This window comes from Pseudorasbora parva, chromosome 19 (genome assembly GCF_024679245.1).
Source record: "Pseudorasbora parva isolate DD20220531a chromosome 19, ASM2467924v1, whole genome shotgun sequence".
In the NCBI taxonomy this organism is placed as follows: domain Eukaryota; kingdom Metazoa; phylum Chordata; class Actinopteri; order Cypriniformes; family Gobionidae; genus Pseudorasbora; species Pseudorasbora parva.
Genome location: NC_090190.1, coordinates 14,472,907 through 14,494,071, shown reverse-complemented (window position 1 = coordinate 14,494,071; position 21,165 = coordinate 14,472,907). Strand labels below are relative to the sequence as shown.

At 36.4% G+C, this 21,165-nt stretch overlaps 2 protein-coding genes across 2 annotated transcripts; one reads left to right on the top strand and one right to left on the bottom strand.

The window, feature by feature from the left end:
- Positions 1–98: 98 nt before the first annotated feature.
- Positions 99–7,920, bottom strand: srfbp1 (serum response factor binding protein 1). Its single transcript, XM_067426755.1, has 3 exons — positions 7,778–7,920; positions 3,547–4,208; positions 99–2,480 (listed from the first exon to the last, which is right to left on the bottom strand). The coding sequence occupies exons 2-3, from the start codon at positions 4,186–4,188 to the stop codon at positions 483–485; spliced, it is 2,640 nt and encodes an 879-aa protein (XP_067282856.1). The 5' UTR covers positions 4,189–4,208; positions 7,778–7,920; the 3' UTR covers positions 99–482.
- Positions 7,903–20,865, top strand: maco1a (macoilin 1a). The gene is made up of 11 exons (XM_067426757.1): positions 7,903–8,130; positions 9,719–9,860; positions 10,010–10,136; positions 11,708–11,831; positions 12,613–12,791; positions 14,939–15,443; positions 15,533–15,691; positions 17,202–17,384; positions 17,539–17,659; positions 18,911–19,085; positions 19,177–20,865. Exons 1-11 carry the CDS (start codon positions 8,051–8,053, stop codon positions 19,377–19,379), a joined length of 1,998 nt encoding a protein of 665 aa, XP_067282858.1. The 5' UTR covers positions 7,903–8,050; the 3' UTR covers positions 19,380–20,865.
- Positions 20,866–21,165: the final 300 nt, after the last annotated feature.

The following is a 21,165-nucleotide window of genomic DNA, read 5'->3' as shown; positions in this document are numbered from 1 at the left end:
CAATTTTTTTAAAGTAAGTGACAAAACCACAAAAAAATTAATAAACATTAACATTCAAGTGGAACATTTTAAAATAAAAGTATATTCATGATACCAAATAACAATAAGAGCGACTTTATTTCAATAATTTTATAGTAAGGGTTCTGTGTACAGTACAATCCATGTGTACAGTTGAAGAAAACTAGCCTAGAAAACTACAACAGGCAAAATAAATCAAATTGGTCATATTATGAGGTTAACATCTTTGTTTTAAACAATATAGAATACAAATGAGGACTTGGACTTTGAAGATGCAATTAAAGAAAGATAAAAACTTTGCAGTTTTATCTATTAAATATGTAGAAGACATTACTGGAAATTCACATTAGCTTTACTGGTCCTTCACTGTAAAGAAACAAAGAACAATTGTGTTTTATCTGTGTTTTAATACAAGAATTATACTCAAAACATGAAAGCATTAAATACATTTTACGAGACGTTTCTTAATCATCATCATCAAATCGGATCTTTTTCCCTTGGAATACTGTGATTTGTGCCTGCTGTTCTTTTCTTTTCCTGCTAGCCTCCCACGAGGGATGAAGGGACTGCTGGGGTGGATTTGACATGTTTCCAGGTGGACCTCTGGGATTCTGGTTCTGATACTGATACTGCTCAAACTGTGACCTTCCCCTCCCTGCCCCTGAAGGTCCCACTTGCCTTTGTCCAGCAACTTTAAAAGTCTGTCTGTTGGGTTTGACAGGATCCATCCTCCTGTCAGCGCCAATGTCTTGGCCTTTATATTGAGATGTTTTCATCCTATTCTCAGGACCTTTTCCTTGATTTTGGAATCGAGGAGGTCTTGACCCATCATTGTGAGACCCATACTTTGCTTTCTGAGAGGAGATGGAGGATTTGGACAAAGTTGAGCAGAACACGGACTGTAATTTGCCAAGGTTTGTCTCGTGAGGTTTGTTGCTGGCCTCCTTGTCAGGTTTTTGAAGCTCACTCTTTTTCTCCTCGACTTTACCTTGGTTGCTTTTCCGTTTCTTGAATTTGCTCACTTTGCCCAGGAAGAAGTCGTCATCATCACTGTCTTCAGACTGAGATGATTGCTTATGGAAACGTTCTTCTGTGCTGTCATCGAAATATTCCTTCTCTTCATCCTCATCCTCATCCTCATCTGATAAATCGCTCTCTTCATCTGCCTCAAGCTTTTTGGTCTCAGGTAGGTCTTGTTTCTTTTCTGACTTTAAGGTGACCTCCATTTCTTTGTCTGCTTTACCAACGTTCTTCGGCAGCATAGACTTTGTACTGCTTACAGTTGAAGACTTTTCAGGAGAACTTCGGACATTTTGAGCCGTGGCCTCTGCATTCTCTAATTTAACTGTGACCCCTCTGGAGTTTTCTGAAGATGTTGTGATGATCTTGGATGGTGGTAATTCAAAAGCATCAGGGTCTTTACCTTTGCTGGACTTTACAACACCAGACTTATCGATCTCAGTGGAAAAACTCTTAAATTGTTCCTCTACTGCCTTACCAATGTTCTTTGGTGGTGTAGACTTTGCACTGCTTACAGTTGGAGACTTTTCAGGAGAACTTCGGACATTTGGAGCCGTGGCCTCTGCATTCTGTAATTTAACTGTGACCTCACTGGAGCTTTCTGAAGATGCTGTGATGATTTTGGATGGTGGTAATTCAAAAGCATCAGGGTCTTGACCTTTGCTTGGCTCTACAACACCAGGCTTAGCGAGCTCAGCAGAAAAACTCTTACATTTTTCCTCTGCTACCTTACCAATGTGCTCTGGCGGTGTAGACTTTGTACTGCTTCCAGCTGAAGACTTTTTAGGAGAACTTTTGACATTTGGAGCCGTGGCCTCTGAATTCTTGGATGGTGGTAATTCAAAAGCATCAGTGTCTTTACTCTCGTTTGGCTCCACAACAGCAGGATTATGGATCTCTGTGGAAAAACTCTTACATTTTTCCTCTACTACTGTGTCAACATCCTCCTTGCTCTCATAGTTGTCGTCATCCTCTGGTTCCTCATCTTTCTCTTCTGGTTCCTCATCTTCATTCTTGGACTGTACCATGTCCAGTCTATCAGTTTTTTTCTGCTCAGCTTCCATTGTCTTTGCTCTTTCTTCTTCGACGGCTTCTTTGACCTTCTGGAGCTTGTTGATGAAGCGGGAATGTGTGATGATACGAGCGATGGCTCTGTCCACTGGGCTTGCCTGAGGGTCCTGCAAAATTTTCTCAAGCTCAGTGTTCTCCTGAAGTGCTGTCCTGGTCACCTGATCTGGTTTAAGATTTCTTAAAGCCTGAATTTCTTTCATTATTCCTGCTGCTCTCTCCTGGCTTTCCTTCAGCTCAGATTCCTGACCCTTCTTCTTCTTCAGAGCAGCCACTTGCTCTGCCATCTTACTGATGATCAGCACCCTTGTCCTCTTCACTTCCTTCCTCATCCTGATCACCTCCAGTGGGACATCCACTATTTCAGATGAGTCCTGTAAGATGATTTGTTTTCATATTAATCTTCATGTAAAGAGTTCTTTAGAGTAATGTTGTTTACCACAAGAGTCTACATATTGAATAAAAGCATGACATTCAAAGGAATAGTTTATCTAAAAAGGAATATTCTGCCATTATTTACTCATCTTCATCCCAAACTTGTATGCTATTGTTTTTCAGTGGAACAAAAAATTGTATTTCTGAAGTATGTACCCTCAGTTTTGGGGTCATGGTCGGTTCTGTAGGGAGAATCTGTCTTGAAATTATTTATTTTATAAAGACAACAGCAGCAAACAATATTATTGTAAAGGTACTAATTTGCACAGAGCATATCATATTTTCAACTAAATTACAATACAACAAAAGAAGTTTAAGAAACAATAATTAGAAAGTCTCTCATGCTCACCAAGGCTGCAAAAGTAATAATTTATTCAACAACAAAAAATGAATCTCACTGACCCCAAACTTTTCTGAACTAAACTGTTCTTAACTAGAAAAAAAGAGAAAATGTATCATTATTTTCAAGGTTTCAAAACTTGATTTTAGTATCAAATTCCAGTTCCTCTCAAATTTCTTATTTTATTAAATAAGCGTAAAGACATTTTCAGGTTTCAAACTTTATTTAGTCAGAATTATTATCTGATTTTTGGCCTCAATTTGTTGTTTTGGGAATGTGGATATGGAAACCGGCCATGGAAACTATGAATATTAATTAGTTAGATAACCACTTGTTAGATAACATCACTCATCATATGTTTTTGTCACAATTTTTGTCAATGATGTTTGATCCTGAGATGCATATTGAATCTGACACAATGTGTGTAATCGAGCAATATTTGAATCGAAAGTGCTCTACACACAAATCATATAAATTCACACAGAAGGCATGAAAAGATTCTTCAGAAATTCTCCTTTTGTGTTCCACTGACAGAGTAACAACATGAGATAGATTAATTTTGCTATAACTCTTCATTTAACAATTTTTTTTTATTTATAGTTTTGACCAATTATTGTACCTGTACTCTGTATCTAATCTACTCACACCACTCAAAATAAACTAACCTCATCTGTTAGTGTTACTTCCTTCTGGCACTGATTGGTCTGTTCTTTTAATGTCTCTGGACTCATCTTCTGGCTCTCCTGTAAGGAACCATCAATCTCTTCTTGCTGTTCCACTGTATTTTTGTCACCCTCCTTCTCTTTCCGTTTCGCATCATCATCGTTTGATTGTTCTGAACCAACATTATCATTATCCACTTGTGGCTGATCTTGCGACGTAACAATTTCTTCTATGTCTTTTGCTTGCTTTTCTGCTTTTCTTGCATTTATTCTCTCATCTTTGAAAGCTTTGATGGCTGCTTTTATACTCAGGATTTTCTTGCTGAACTGTGGATGTGTGGCGATGCGGGCGGTGGCCCGCTCGGATAGGCTGGCCTCTTGATTCCGGCACACTTTGTCAAAGCTGATGTCCTTCTGTAAGGCGGCCTTGGTGACGCTGTCGGGCACAATGACTTTCAGCTCATGGATCTCCTCCCGAAGTCTCGCCGCTCGCCTGCGGAACTTCTCCACATCTGCCTCATTTCCCTTCTTCTTCTCCAGAACTGAGATCTGACGGGTGAGTTTCCGGATGAGGAGCACCTTCACCCTTTTAACCTCCGGCCTCATCTTGACCACCTCATTGCTGAGATTCAGTACTGCAGGCATCTTTATGTACTTTCTAAAAGCTGAAACGAGAAAAAGCAACAGGTGGTGTAACATCATTATGAAGTTATATGATCTCAACATTTCAATTTTAGCCATGGGTCTTGTGTATATATATTATTTATATATAATATATATATATTATTTATATATAATATATATATATATATATTATTTATATATAATATATATATATATATATATATATATATATATATATATATATATATATATATATATATATATATATATATATATATATATATATATATATATATATCATACTTTATGCAAACGAGAAGCGATTTTCGCGGAGCGACAACCAATAGGAGTGAAGTCAGAGGAGTGCATGTGATCCGTCTGCTTTACTGCTGTTACTGTGGTGTCCGGAGGAGTTGTTGATATTAGCTTTTAGCAAGTCCCCTGTTCTTTACGATATGTCTCTGTGTAGCCTACATACAGAGACACATTTTAAAAAATGATGCATGGAAAAACGTGTCTGGGATTGTGGGGATATAAAGTACGTTTTGACTAAACTGCATGCACCTATTACAGTACAGTGTGTATATAATAATAACTTGCTCTGTTCTGCAAAACACTAGTAATGAAAACGGTACTATTTAATGACGTTTATATGCAACCCGTAGTGGAAACGGCCACTAGCGACATGATTTGCTGGCGCTGGTGACATGCAGTGACAAAATCGCTGGCGGTGTGAACGGGGCTTAAGTTTTCAACTAAATTTCCAAATAAAATTCATTACTAAAATTAACTGTATCAACTATATTACTGATCTGCCCACATTGTCGCTATATAATACATTGAAATAAGATGAAATATCACCGTTTTCTCCAGGACGACTGTACAGCCAAAATAAATTTTGTTGCATAGTTTCCTGTTTAACACTGTGAAGCAGCTTTGAAACAATCGTCATTGTAAAAGCACTAAATAAATAAAGTGGACTTGACACACATTAAGAATGTTATTTACACATACATTCATATTTAAATTTCAAATTAAGAGATTTTTTTTCATCTAGATGAATTGGCCGTAGCTTTAAAAAATGTTGTGTAATTTATCCTAAAATTTATTTGAAAAAAATAAAATTTATTAAAAAAAATATTTATTTTCAAAGTTATCAGTGATTAAAGTGTTTATAAACAAAGTATTTGCAGTTTTTGCAAATGATCTTACTTTTTTGTTTTTGTTTAATTTCATTGAACAGACTTGTTTTTCTTGTAAATTGCATAAAACCGATCATTACAAAAAAAAAACATTCGCTTAAGCATTCTGTATCAGTTATTCCTATTTCAACCAAAGAAATTAGATATTCAATTTTTTCATTTAATAATAATAATAATAATAATAATAATAATAATAATAAAATAATAATACATTTTATTTATAAAGCACTTTACATTTGAGTGCTACAAAGGGAGGAAAAAAATGTCATACAGTAATTGCTATTATTGGTAGCACCACATAATGAGTGGTCGCTCCAAATGACATGAAGATCTCAAATTTTATTAAAAGTCGATTAAATGATCAATAAACAATAAATGTCATACCTAAATTAGATTTAAACCATATTTTATTAATTTCACAGAATTGTTTTTTTGAGAGGGAGTTACAAACATGCTTGCTGCTTCAATGGGGGTGCCTCCCAATTCTTATTTTGTGCAGCCTCGTTTCCTTTCCTCACGCCTTAGCTTCACCCCTTCAGGATGCGAGGGAAGGACGCAAGGAAAAGACGTGAGGACAGAGGAATTGAATCAAGTGAAATGATATATCGGCCATGTCCCAAATCGCACACTTCATGTGCACTTTCGGTCTTGTGGACTTACAATAGCCATTGCGTGCGCGTGTCCGTTAAGTCCACAAGACGGTAGGGTCTCCCATTCATCATTAAAGCTTAAAGAAAGGTGCTCATGAGCGGCCGTTATGCACCCTCAATGCGCACTTCACCTGAGCCCGCAAGTATGCGAGCTACGCAGAGGACTTCTACCCGGCGGTCAAAGCGGCATTACATTGTGAAAGTGCGGACTCAGAGGAAGACCGTGAGGGTTTAGGGTGCCATTTGGGACAGGGCCATCCTCGCTCCCTATAACGTCACTTCAAAGCGTTGTCGAATAAGTCAGGTGTTGTTTTTTTGACAAACATTTGTGTCTTGTACATGTAAACATAATAATAATAATTATTAATAAACTGTGGCACTTCCGCAAAGGATACTCCAGTGTATCCTCGCTCATGACTCCTCAGGAAGCCTCCTCACTCCTCTATCCCCGCGGTGGAATTAAAGAATTGAGAAGTCCTACAAGATGGCTGAGCTCCATCGGTTTCCGGGTCATAGAATGGAGGACGGAGGAGCGAGGAAACGAGGAGGGATATTGAGAAGCACCCTGGGTCATTGGGAAATTGGTATATGATGCAACTTCCTATCTTTAATTGGATTTCAACATAAAAGTCCAAAAGTCTCTTGATGATCGTACCAGATGATATTTCATAAAATGGACATCATCTGCAATGTTTGTTTGTACATGAAAGAAATAATAATAAATAAACAAATGCTTTGCAACTTTGTGCAGGATTACACAACACTTTGAAAATCATGCCAAATAGTGAAGACAATACATTTAGACTACTAGATTTACATCATGAGAGTTGCAGGCAACACATGATATTTTGACAGTTTAAATAAAAGACAAATTACAAATAATTAATGTTTTTTTAAAAACATTACGGATGAGAGGCACTGATATATGGTATCTTTTTATGCATTTAAACCAGTTTTAAACTGAAAAAAAATGCAAACGGACAGAAAATGTAGGTGTCACGTCATCGACCCATTACACACCAATTAATATGAAATATTATATGTAATATAGTATACTATTTTATTATAATAAAATACACTACTACTTACACACAAGGCAGAGACAAAAAATATATTTAGGGATATTATATACAGATGTGCAAAATGTGACAGTATGTACTAGCAATTTAATAAATATGATTGAATTTACATATTACAAAATTACGTATTATTACAGTTGTAATACTGCATTGATGTTTGTGTACATTATCTGAAACATTAAACAAAAAAAGGTATTTGTTTTAAAAGAAAATAATGGAGAGTAGCCTATACAATTACATTAATACTAAATAATCACATAAGTGATTTAACATCACAACAACACTGGTAGAAATCAAATGGCCAAGTAAAAGGTCTGTTTGCGAATGTTGTAATAGTTGTGCAACATTATTTAACGCAAACACAATGTTGACATGATCAGATCTGTGAAACCAACCGTCTCTGTTCATGACGTACGCGCAAAACAATAATCAAATTTTAATATAAAATATACAAGACAGGTCATCACTTCTAATCGCCAAACTTTAATTCAAATCATAATTTTATTCTAGCGACATGTCCCAACAAATTATTGTTTCAAGCATGGCTGAAGGCATGTGTTGGAGTGGTCGAATGTGCTACACTTATATACAGAAGGTTAATAAAATATGCCACTTGTTTTACTTATGTATCACTATACAAACCTTCACACCCATGGTTTATCTCAATAATAACACTTACCTCTACAAAATAATAATGAAAATCAGGCAGAAGAGTTGACTGCTCAGTACGCCGCCATCTTGCCTTGCGAACGTAAAGCACGACGTCGTTACGTCACGAGGCTTCCAGAATAAAAATGGGAGGGCCTCACGCAGTGTTTTTATTTATTTCTTTGTGTCTGGAAAAAGGAAAACACTGACATCCATGCATTGACGTAGCGATGCTCATCAGTATTAGGACGCTCACGTAGTTTCCCTCGAGTGTTTAAAGTTACTGGACTCTAAAGGGTGGAGAATGAAGCGGCGCAATGCGGACTGCAGCAAACTCCGTCGCCCGTTGAAACGGAACCGAATCACCGAGGGTATTCACAGCAGGTACGGACGGAGAATCTCACGGCCAGTCGACCGCACCGTAATGGCGTCTTTGAGCGGAGCTTGGTCGTAAATGAGCTGTCACAGTCAGATACAGATGACAGTTCAATGTTATCATTCACTGTGGCCTGACTGTAGCTTAGACCAGGATATATCTCCTCTCAGTAAAGCAAGGGCTCCTCTCAGTAAAGCAAATATGTATGGATGCTGGCTTTTTTGTATCATCCACGGGCTTCAATAGTGCATACTTTGGATTGATAAGCATTACATTTAGTCCTGGCCATGTAATGAATGTTCTTTAAGTTGTGCAGTGGTCTTTTATAGCCATCATCATCATCACCATGTCTTGCTGGAAGATCCAGTTTGTTTTGGATCATGGTAACTGGTGATTTTTTTTTTTTGCTGGTCAACCAGCTACTCTTAAAAATAAAGGTTCCTTATTGGTACTGATGGTTACATTAAGATCCTTTAACGCCCACAGAACCTTTTGTTGCACAAAAGGGTTTTTTTTTGTTTGTTTTTGCTTGTTATAGTGGTAAAATGTTTCTAAATGATTCAAATGCTCTTCACATGTAAAATAAATAAATAAATAAATAAAATACTTTTAAGAACTGGAAGCTGGATTGTTGCTAGTACAAGATAGTCTACCAGAATCCACCTAAACTGCCAAATGTTTATGCCACATTATTGTAACGTTTTTGACGCCTTCACTGTTTTATAGAGGTGTCAGGTGAATGTTATGACGGAATCTTAAAACGAAATTATTGTTTTTAGACTGTTTTTCTTCTAGAAAGATGTGTAGATTAAACCATGTGAGTAACTTGATCCTGCAAGTTTTGGTTTGTTCAACCTCCACATGACACTGTGTCGACTGAAACTTTATATCTGCGGTCCATCTGAAAGAAGCTTATATAAACATAAACTACACAGATATACTCTGCTAAGACCTCATTTTGGCTAAGTATATTATTCGTAGTTTTAACAAGTGGGATTCCCACTTTATTTATATATATATATATATATATATATATATATATATATATATATATATATATATATATATATATATATATATATATATATATATATATATATATATATATATATATGTATATATATATATGTATGTGTGTATGTATGTATGTGTGTATGTATGTATGTGTGTATGTATGTGTGTATGTATGTATGTGTATATGTATGTATGTATGTGTGTATATATATATGTATGTGTATATATATGTATGTATGTGTATATATATATATATATATGTATCTGTATATATATATATATATATGTATCTGTATATATATATATATATGTGTGTGTATATATATATATATATATATATATATATATATATATATATATATATATATATATATATATATGTATATATGTATGTGTATATATATATGTGTGTATGTGTGTATATATATATATATATATATATATATATATATATATATATATATATATATATATATATATATATATATATGTGTGTGTATTTCATTTATAAAAAGGGTTTGCCTAAGACATGGATATTGATGTGTTTTTTTATTATTATTATGATTTCTCTTGATCTGGCAGTACCTTTCTGTACCTGAAGTTCCTGGTTGTTTGGGCGCTGGTTCTGCTGGCCGATTTCGTTCTGGAGTTCAGGTTCGAGTATCTGTGGCCTTTCTGGCTCTTCATCAGGAGTGTTTATGATTCCTTTAGATATCAGGGATTGGTGAGTATTTGAATTCCTGGTGTTGTGTAATTGAGCAAGTAATGGCTCACCGTCTTCTTGGTTCTTTGCAAAGTTGTCTTGATGTCTGTGAGTGACATGTTCTACATTGGTTAAATTGATCATCTCTATACTCTTCTCTTATCCAACAGGCGTTCTCTGTGTTCTTCGTGTGTGTAGCATTCACATCAGACATCATCTGCCTCCTGTTTATCCCCAAGCAATGGCTGTTCTTCGCCGCCAGCACGTATGTCTGGGTACAGTACGTGTGGCATACAGGTATGTCAATATTGCTCAAGCACCGTCTGACTTTTCATAAGTGTTTTTTAGGAGCAAGGGCACTTGCACATTAGAACTGATTGAATGTTAGACTCAGAGAATGCTGGGAATATATTGATTGGATAGGGATGGTGCATGGCAAGTGTTTGTGAAAGTGATGCTCCATCATGCAACTGAAAGTTGCATGCTTTGCCATAGGCATCCATTGACCAATGAAAACTGCAGGCACATGGATCCATGTTGTGCTTCAAGAAACCCAATTTATTCCACATTAATGTCTGAAATACTCCATCAGAGGTTTTGATAGGGTGTAAGAGCCCAAAAGCCTTTGTCACTTATTATTCAGTGGCATAAATCAGGAGCATTCTGCTAAATATTACACTACTATTCACTTACCTGGCAGAGAGGGAAATGTTAAAAGGGCTTTTCTTATGCAAACGATACCATTTTGATCTCTCTGGATACTATTTATCATGAATGTTTGATGATTGCATAAAAGAATAATGAGCAAGTAGCATTGTTTTTGTTGGTGATTGACATCATAGTTTATGTATACTACCGTTCAAAAGTTTGGAGTTAGTAAGATTTTTTTTTTTTTTGCTCACCAAGGCTGCATTTATTTAAGTATTAATCTAAATATCAAAATAAATATTAATCAAAATATATTTTAAATTGTAGAAATGTAATTTACTTTTGTGATGGCAAAGCTAAATTTACAGCATCATAAATTCAGTTCTCAGTGTCACATGATCCTTCAGAAATCATTCTAATATTCTGTTTTGCTGTTCAAGAAACTTGTTCTTGTTCTTGTTGTTTATTTTTATTATTTATTGTTATTATTATTAATAATATTATTATTATCAATGTTAAGAACAGTTATGGTGCTTCATAGTTTTGTGGAAAGCCATGTTAAGAGTTTTTTAAGAGTGCTTTGATTAATGGAGAGTTCAAAATAAAAGCATATATTAGATGTAGAAATGTTTGTATTCTAATAAATGTCTTTAATGATTTTGATCAATTTAATGTATCCTTGGTGATATACAGTACTTGTCCATGTGTAGAGCTTTACCTTGTTCTTGAATTTAAACTAACTGAGTAAACAGCAGATATCTTTGTTAGATTGTTGAGTGCTCTTGTCATTATATGTCCTTTTCTTGGGTCTTTTCAGTAAAACCTTAGGAGAGAGGAGGAAAATAATTGCTGACACTGAGTGATTGTTCCTTGAAAACTGTTTCAGTATGCCTTGAACTGTGACTGATTGCTCCTGCTGACACACAAATTGCGGCTTGTCTCAACAAGAGAGGGTGTTTTCAGCAAGCTGGGGTTTAGTTTGCAGCCTAGAGCTTGTTTTGTAAAACCTGTGTGATTGTATTGATCTGCCAAACAACTAGTTGCCTTTTATATAACCCCTCAGGTGTCTGATGACCCTGAAGGTCACTAATGGGCTCAAAGTCATAGTTTTATGCATGCCTATATATGCCGTAAGAATGTCATAACTATTAACAGCAGGCTAGAGATCAAATTCAATTGTCAACTGTTATATATAGTTTTTCTGTTTTCTTCTTTTACAGAGCGAGGTGTGTGTCTGCCCACTGTCTCTCTGTGGATTCTTTTCGTCTACATCGAAGCAGCCATCCGATTCAAAGATTTGAAACATTTTCATGTAGACCTTTGCCGTCCATTCGCAGCCCACTGGTAAGATTTGTTTGACGCTTACTTGCCCTCATGTTGTTCCTAACCAATATGACGTACTTTCAGTTGTGGAACTTAAAAGGATCAATTCTTAAGTATGTTCATGCTGCATAAAGGAAGTCGTGATGGTTTGTATCATTTTAAAAAGGTCCAATTATGCTTTGTTTACATTTTCACTGTTCCTTAGTGTGTAATGTTGCTGTTTGAGCATGAAAAAGGTCTGCAAAATTACAAAGCACAAAGTCCACTCTAAAGTAAGAACTTGTTCGGAATTCCTTAAAATTCCTCAATTGTAGTGTAACAGAGCGTTGCAGACTGGGAAGAGAAGTGCTACAGCAATGTAAAATATGTGAAAAATTTAGTTTTTTGGAACATTTAAACATTAATGGATAGTTCACCCAAAAATGAAAATTACCCCCTGATTGCTATCGGAGTTATATTAAAATATGTCCTGGCTCTTCTGAGCATTACAAACATATATTACTTGAAAAATGGATAATAGGTCCTCTTTAAAGGTTGGTGAAATATCTCTGCAGGCACAAAGTCACACCACATAAAGTTTCACAAATGTTTGATTTATTAAACATGTAGTAAATATCTAATGTAACTGTACTACTTAGATCCCAGTAGGCAGTTTTGTATTTGTAAACACTCTGATGGCGTCTCCATAGCAGCGCACGGGAGTGTTGCCATTATCTGAAGGTGTCTGATGTTGAGTCATCACTAGTTGTACCAATTTTTTTTTTTTTTTGAATGCTGTTCTATTCTAACCCTTTCGTTGCAGCATAGGCTATCCGGTGGTGACGCTGGGCTTCGGCTTCAAGAGTTACGTGAGCTATAAGATGCGTCTGCGAAAGCAAAAGGAGGTGCAGAAGGAAAATGAATTCTACATGCAGCTCCTACAGCAGGCCCTGCCCCCAGAACAGCAGATGCTTCAGAGACAGGAACGAGAGGCAGAGGAGGGTGAGATCACCATTTGGCCAATATGATAATACAATAATTTTTTTAAATAATGTGTTAAATCTATGACGCAAAGACAAAACATGGGTCATTCATAAATCATCACAAGCATGATCCCATTGCCATATGATTAATGACTGTTTGAGGTCAGTTAGACATTTTTTAAAGGGGTCATGAGTTGAGAAATCAAGTTTACATGAGGTCATTGTACTATAAAAATATACTAGTGTGACAAAAGACCACCTCTGCAGAAGTGTCAACACCTACTTTTACATTGTTGCCTCTTTAGCCCCGCCCACCAATTTGTGCATTTCATATATTAATAAATATAAGAGAGAGACAAACACAGGATTTCTCTAGCAACAAAACCATAGAGATGCCTCTGAAGTGCCAAGTTATGGATAAACACAGTCTTCGCAGTGTCTCCCTTGTGATCATATCATTAGGGAAGTGTAGTTGAACTTTATTTTTAAAGGGTTAGTTCACCCAAAAATGAAATTGTTGTTATTAATGACTCGCTCTAATGTCGTTCCACACCCGTAAGACCTCTGTTCATCTTCGGAACACAGTTTAAGGTATTTTATATTTAGTCCGAGAGCGTATCGTGTGTGTGTATATATATATATATATATATATATATATATATATATATATATATATATATATGAATAAAAGTGAGCGAGATCTTCTGTTTTGTCATCAGTACAACATTGCAACTCTTTTCATTTTATTTGAAACACGACACTGCAAATGACTGTATTCGTTTTTCACATTATTGATAAGGATGAACAATAAATAGCCTAAGAATGACAGTGTGACAAACAATGATACATTTATATATAATTTGTTTACACGATACACTAAGTTTTCCTGTCAGCTATAACTGGGGTAACTCCAAGTACCTAAACTTTATTTGCCACAACCAAGACTTGTGTAAAACACATAAATATTTCACATAATTGGCAAATGTTTTAACTATGCAACAAGATATTTTTCAACATCGGAAGATTTCAAAACAACTCCACGTGTAATGGCGCCAGTCATGTTAAAAAAGTATTTTTAAATGTGAAAAACTGTTAACTAATCTAATCATAGCAGTGGGCATTTACTTCCAAGTCTTCAATATGGCCATCATATCAGAATGGAATTTTCAAAAGAAAGGGTCAAAAACAGATTAGAAAATAGCTTATTACTTCTAAATTGGAATGTTTTGTTAATATTATAAAAATAAAGAAATGTATACTTTTATTCAGCAAGGATTAATTAAATTTATCAAAAGTGACAGTAAAGATTTCTATGTCAAATAAATGCCCTTTTAAAAATTCTATTTATCAAAGAATCCTGAAAAAACAATATCACGGGTTTAACAAAAATAACAGCATAACTGTTTTCAACACTGATTACAGTAAGAATTGTTTCTTGAGCAGAAAATCAGCATATTAGAAGGATTTCTGAAGGATCATGTGACACTGAAGACTGGAGTAATGATGCTGAAAATTAAACTTTGCATTCACAGGCGTAAATTACATTTTCAAATATATTCAAATAGAAAAGTCATTTTAAAATGTAATAATTTTTCACAATATGACAGGCAGCTCAGCTGTTACGATATCTTAATGGCCCCAAACGTGCAATAGTGTATTTTTTTTCTTTAGTATTTTTTTTAACTATTATGTGAAACAATAACAATAAACTTGAAATGTTTCTGACAATGTTTCTGAATGTTTCATTGTCACTAGACTTTTATTGCAAACCAGTTATCATCGTGAACATAGTTCTTTTACATTTTTATTACAAAATGTGTGTAATGTTTGGCAACCCTATCAAAAATATGTTCAAAGTCCTGGTTGATATCACGCTGGGAATGAAAAGGTCAATTTTAGTGCATTGCATTGTAATAAACCATACTCCATGCTGTGTGTTTAAGATGTATACCACATGTTTTGCCTATTGTTTGTTGTCTGGATATTCCATCCTTGCAGAACATTTTCATACTGTGCACACTGTGCAAAAATTAAATTGGTCGTATGGTAGTACTACATGGCCTATTAATTTGCATGATGCTTTACAATTTGTATTTTTCATTTGTTGTCATAGCAGTCAGACAGCATTGCCTTGTTACCTTAATCTCTCTTTCATTCTTTTGGCAGCCACCTCAAAAGGCATGTCTGAAGCAGACTCTGTGTTAGTGGCTCAGAACGGCACTGCTATTACCAAGAAATTGCCCATCTCTCTGCCTGAACTGGAATATAAGGAGAAGGGCAAAGATGGGGGAAAAGACAAAAAACAGCAGCAGCACAGCATAGGAATAAACAACAACATCTTACAGACTGTGGATGCTAAACTACAGGACATTGAGTATATGGAGAACCACCTAAACACTAAGAGACTCAACAACGAGCTCGGCGGCAGCGCAGAGAACCTGTTCTTAAAAGAGGAGGTAGGTGGTGGAGGAGGAGGCTCTGCCCCCTCTAAACATTACAAAAACTCCTCCCCCCATAGCCACAACTCCACCAATGGCAGCGTACCATCCTCCTCATCCAGCAGGAGTGAAAAGAAACAGAAGTGTGCAGGGAAGAATCTTGCACCTCCCAGAGATCTGATGGAGAACTGTATACCTAACAACCAGCTCAGTAAGCCAGATGCATTAGTGCGGTAAGACTCCTCATGCAGCAACTACTGTGGTCTGATTGAATATACAGGACATACACACTCCAATGACTCACTTTTTCTGCATTTGTCAGGCTTGAGCAGGACATAAAGAAGTTGAAGGCTGACCTGCAGGCGAGCAGACAGGTGGAGCAAGACCTGCGCAGTCAGATCAGCTCTCTGAGCAGTTCCGAGAGGAGCATGCGCTCTGAGCTGGGGCAGCTCCGCCAGGAAAACGAGTTGCTGCAAAACAAGTGAGAAATCTGCACAAAAAAATAAATAGTTACTAATATGCCAGGACTTAAACCAAGGACTCTAAGGCCCTGTCCCAGATGGCACTCTAAACACTCGCAGCCTTCCTACTTTTGCAGTGTAATGCCACTTTGACTGTCAGGTAAACTGTTAGTGCGGGCTCAGCAGAAGTGCCCATCGAGGTAGCGTATCGGCCGCAAAGCTTGCAGCACCTTTCTGAAAACTAAAATGACAAATGGGACTAGACCGTAAGTGCATATAAAGAGTGCCATTTGGGACCGGGCCAAACTTTGATTACCTGCGCCACACATCCATGGCGTTTTTCACTGAGGACGAATCGTGTCAATTAATTAAAGTCGCCTTTAGATCAAAATTAGATTAGATCAATCACAGTTAACCACAACAATCCAATCAATTCCCTATAGACAAAATCAAGTTTCACTCGGATGTGTATACTGTACAATATGAAAGAAAAGATGATCACAGCTTCTGTTTCATGCCAACTTTAAATATGTAAGACTAAAAATGTATCATTGACATCACAAATCATTGTGGGTGCCCTTATCAGCACTGAGAAATGTAAACAGTTGCAGGTAGGGACAATCATTTACAACTGCCTAAAGACCATTTACCTTAAAGCTGCAGTCTGTAACTTTTTGCACTCTAGTGGTTAATAAACAGAACTGCATGCATCTTGCGGAAGAGCATTGCAGCCAGAACTACTTCTCTCTGTTTATGTCTATGGCGGATCACACAGGTACTGTGCTCCTCCACAGCGGTTCCTGCCAGACCGCTCTGAAATAGTCCCAACATAAATACTTATTATAAGTGTGCCATAATGATTCAGAGTAAGTCAAAAACACGGTTTGGAAAATGGATTCATGTTGTACATTCTCATTATATAATTTTTATAAATCTTGAACACAAAAAAAGTTACAGACAGCAGCTTTAAAATGCAGTGAATAATAAAATGCTTGGTTTGTTATTGTTAACTAAAACTAATAATAACAAAGTTAATTGATTTAAAGCTGAAATAAAATATAAATATTAGATACAAAAATGTATTTGAAATGCATATGAAGTTAAACAGAATTATTTAATAAAACAAAAGCTAGTAAAACATACAAAAGCACATAATAAAATTACTTCAACTGAAAATACAAAAATATTAATGCTGATTTGGTCGTAACTGACCAGTTAGAGATTTTTTTTTTTGTTAGTCGTTTTTGTGTTGTTGTTTTGTTTTTGTTTTGTTTTTACCAGTAATTCCCATCACTTATCATATTTAATAATACTTTTTATTTGTATAGCACTTTTAGTGCTTTAAAATCTAAAAGGAAAAAAGAAAAATAAGAAAAAGAAGTCTGTTTCCAAGGACCCTAGTTAACTGCTAATCACAACCTGGTATTTTTACCTATATATATATATATATATGTATCTTCATCCGCACATTTCCATCTCTCTACCTCCAGTTGTTTGTGCCAGTGTTAATTATGTGCTATTCTGTCATAGGCTTCATAATGCTGTGCAGGCAAAGCAAAAGGACAAGCAAACGATTGTGCAGCTGGAGAAGCGGCTCAAGGCAGAACAGGAAGCGCGAGCTGCAGTGGAAAAGCAGCTTGCAGAAGAGAAGAAAAGAAAGAAGATGGAAGAGGCTACAGCGGCACGTGCTGTCGCTCTGGCAGCTGCCTCCAGGTGAGACACATGGATAACAAACCCAGAAGTATTATTCATGTACTTTTAGTATTTTCTGTGGAATAAACTTTTAAATGATAATGAGCTCTGTTTGTGTTTATGCATCTTGTTTTGTCTTTGTACTGGTGGGCTTGACTTTCGTTTTCATTCACAGAGGGGAATGCACAGACTCACTGAGGAATCGCATACGTGAGCTGGAGTCGGAGTGCAAGAAGCTTATGCACGATAATAAGCTAAAGGAGGAACAAATCAGAGAGCTTGAGCTCAAAGCGCAAGTAAGTCAGAGCCCCTGCTGACATGGTGCTTTCCCAATAGCAATATTTAGGATGATACATTCAAAGACAAAGATGAGTTAAAGTTGTGGTTTAGAAAATATATTTGGTTTTAGTTAGTGTGTGAATTAAAAAAAATTATCTCTCCAATAACGTTCTATACGTTTGGACTTTGGAACTTTTTTACTTATTTTACTATATTTATTTATTTAAAATAAATTTATATTTGGTCTGATTTGGCCTAATTTCTGGGACAAAACGTTTGGTATGATTTGGCCTGATTCCTGGGACAGCACATTTAGTCTGATTTGGCCTGAAGGAGGTTTCGGTGCGCTTGTTTGGTCCGCTTTTAGTGTGCAGTGCACCCAAGTGCTATTGCTGCCGGTACGAAATTCTCTGGAGAAAAAAAACCCCCATAAAAAGCAAAGCGAACCAATTTCAACAAAATTATCGTGAAGCACAGTTGATGATTGGTCAATTTCCATGTCCATCACAACAAATGATCTCGAGACGGAACCAATCACAGCACCTAAAAACTGAGCAACAGAGTAGAACAGGAAAGTGAGACAAACAAACCATAGCAAAGGGGAGAAACACGGCAACCAATAACAAAAGTGGGAGGGAAACCAATTACATCATGTAACACTGGGACAAAAAGTTTGGTCTGATATGGCCTGATTCCTGGCACAAAATGTTTGGTCTGATATGGCCTGATTCCTGGCACAAAATGTTTGGTCTGATTTGACATCTGATTTGCCCTGATTCCTGGGACAAAACGTTTGGTCTTATTTGATGTCTGAGTTGGCCTGATTCCTGGGACAAAATGTTTGGTCTGATATGGCATCTGAGTTGGCCTGATCCGTGGGACAAAACATTTGACCTGATTCCTGGGACAAAACGTTTGGTCTTATTTGATGTCTGAGTTGGCCTGATTCCTGGGACAAAATGTTTGGTCTGATATGGCATCTGAGTTGGCCTGATTCGTGGGACAAAACATTTGGCCTGATTCCTGGAACAAACAATTGGTCTGATTCGGCCTGATTCCTCTACACTATTGGATGCAAACTCTTATTCTCGTTTGGAAGCAGCTTCATACCATTCAGATGGAAACAATCTCACCCTACATTCATTTTTTTACTCAGCAATTACATTAAATGATTGACATTAAAATAAGTTGTGATTGGTGTTTCATATTGACAATTTCAAATATTTTCTTAATCTAAAAAGTACCTTCATATATTTCTCTATGTGCAGGAGCTGCGTAAATATAAAGAGAACGAAAAGGACACAGAGGTTCTGATGTCAGCGCTGTCGGCCATGCAGGACAAGACCCAGCACTTAGAAAACAGTCTGAGTGCTGAGACCAGAATTAAACTTGATCTCTTTTCAGCACTTGGTGACGCAAAGCGACAGCTAGAGATTGCTCAAGGTCTGCCTTCTTGTCCTAACAGAGCTCTATATCTAACCTATATTTCCGCTTCTGCTCTCACTAACCTATTGTCTTTTTGCCCTGATCACAGGTCAGATTTTGCAGAAGGAGCAGGAGATAAAAGAGTTGAAGCAGAAGATCGCAGAGGTCATGGCAGTCATGCCCAGCATCACCTACTCGGCAGAGACCAACAACATGACCCCTGTGACTCCACATTATTCCTCCAAGTTCATGGACACCAGTCCATCCAGCTTGGACCCCAATGCCTCCGTCTACCAGCCGCTCAAGAAGTGAATGATCACAAACATCGTCCACTTTGCTCTTTGATTTGTCTAAAAGTTCAGTATGCAAACCAATGGGATGGGGTTGTATTTTTGTTTGATTGACCCCTCCTCTGTTAGTATGACTCTTCTTTGTTAATGCTAACATAAGTGCAGGATTAGAGGGGGAAAATGGTTGTCACATTAACAAGAACTGGTCATTTTTGAAGCTCTTACACCTACATTATTTTCTTGGTAATGACACTTCAGCCTGTTATGGTTCTTTTGTCATCCTATATCTGTTTTGTGAGGTCTTAATGGAGACCTTTCATGATTGTTTTATTAATATTTCCTCATCTTAGTGTTAAATTCGAACCGTTTTACAGGCCAGAAATAGTGGCAAGACGTCTTTTTACTTCCCTGGTGTAAGTGTATATGTTTAAGTTTATTGAATGTAAAAAGAAAAGGGAAAAATGTATTGAGATGAGGTACTAAAGTATTAGTGATGGAAAAATGTTGTGTTTTTTGCAATGGAGTAATTAAGAATTCATTCCAGTTTAATTATGACCTTAGTATTGTACGTCTGTTTTTTGGGGGGGTCTGGCAATCATTTTGTTATAGATTTTGGATCTGAACTGGATATATTTTTCATTTGGTTCCCCCCAATGCTGTTTTCCAAGATGTCAAATACACGAAAACCCTCACGTGTTTAAAAAGGGACTGATCTTCACATTGTATTTGTGGACAAAAATGCTGCATAAAAATATGGGAATGTTGTCGTATTTTGCAGTCAATGCAAATCCTTTTTGTTTCCGGACAAAAATTGAAATAGAATTTAGTTAAAACTAGTTGAAAAACTGAACATATGATGTCTTGTTTGCCAGTTGTTATGTTACACAGTGCCTTGAAATATCTTGTTTAATATATTCTCTCACACTTTCCATGCCATGTTCACCCACTCCTAGAATCCATCTGATTGGTCAGCATACCACATGACCTGTTTTTCCCAAGTGTGGCGTTTAAAATCATCTGCCCTCTTTTTGCCATGTGTTTTGATAATGGGGAAAAAACATACAGGTAACGGCACACCAACTTTTTATGGGCACGCCCATAATTTCTGCCATGTCTTTAATTTACATTAGCATGTTCTTTGCATTTTGTAATATTTGCTGAATGGTTTGATTTTGGTAAAATGTGCCAATATTTTTCTTCCCTCCACCATCTATTGTCATTGAGGATAATGCAAACTATACATGCATCATTTTATAGAGACCTCATTACAGATAACTTCTAAAATCAATCCATTAATGCCTCATTACAAAGTTCTACTTGACATTTATTCTTTGTTGGTTTAAGGATTGTGTCATGATGCAGGCAGAATATGCTTGTGTTGTTTAGTCCTTGTTTTACAACAGGGGCTTCTTTTTTATTTGTCTACCTTGGGAAAGTATTACTGTGGATTGCATTTGGTGTTTTTATGGTAAACTTTGTGGAGAGTAAAAAACATGCCTTTGTTTTTTCATTGTTTGATTTTTTTTTTTTTTTAAAGAACCAAGCTAAATGTTAAGGTTTTATGCAGGTGTGTAAAGTACCTCAGTACTGTATTTGCTTCATGGGGGGGGGGGGAGAGATTAATTTTGTCTTCTAAATACTTAATAGGCCATCATAACTTAAATCTTTTCTTAGCTTTTTACCTTTCTTACACTTATGTATATTTACAGCAGACAAAGAAATCAATTTTAATGCAATATTTAATAGACCTGACCTCACAAATGTGCTTCTAGAAGAATGTTCAAACATTCCCACTAACACACTCCTAA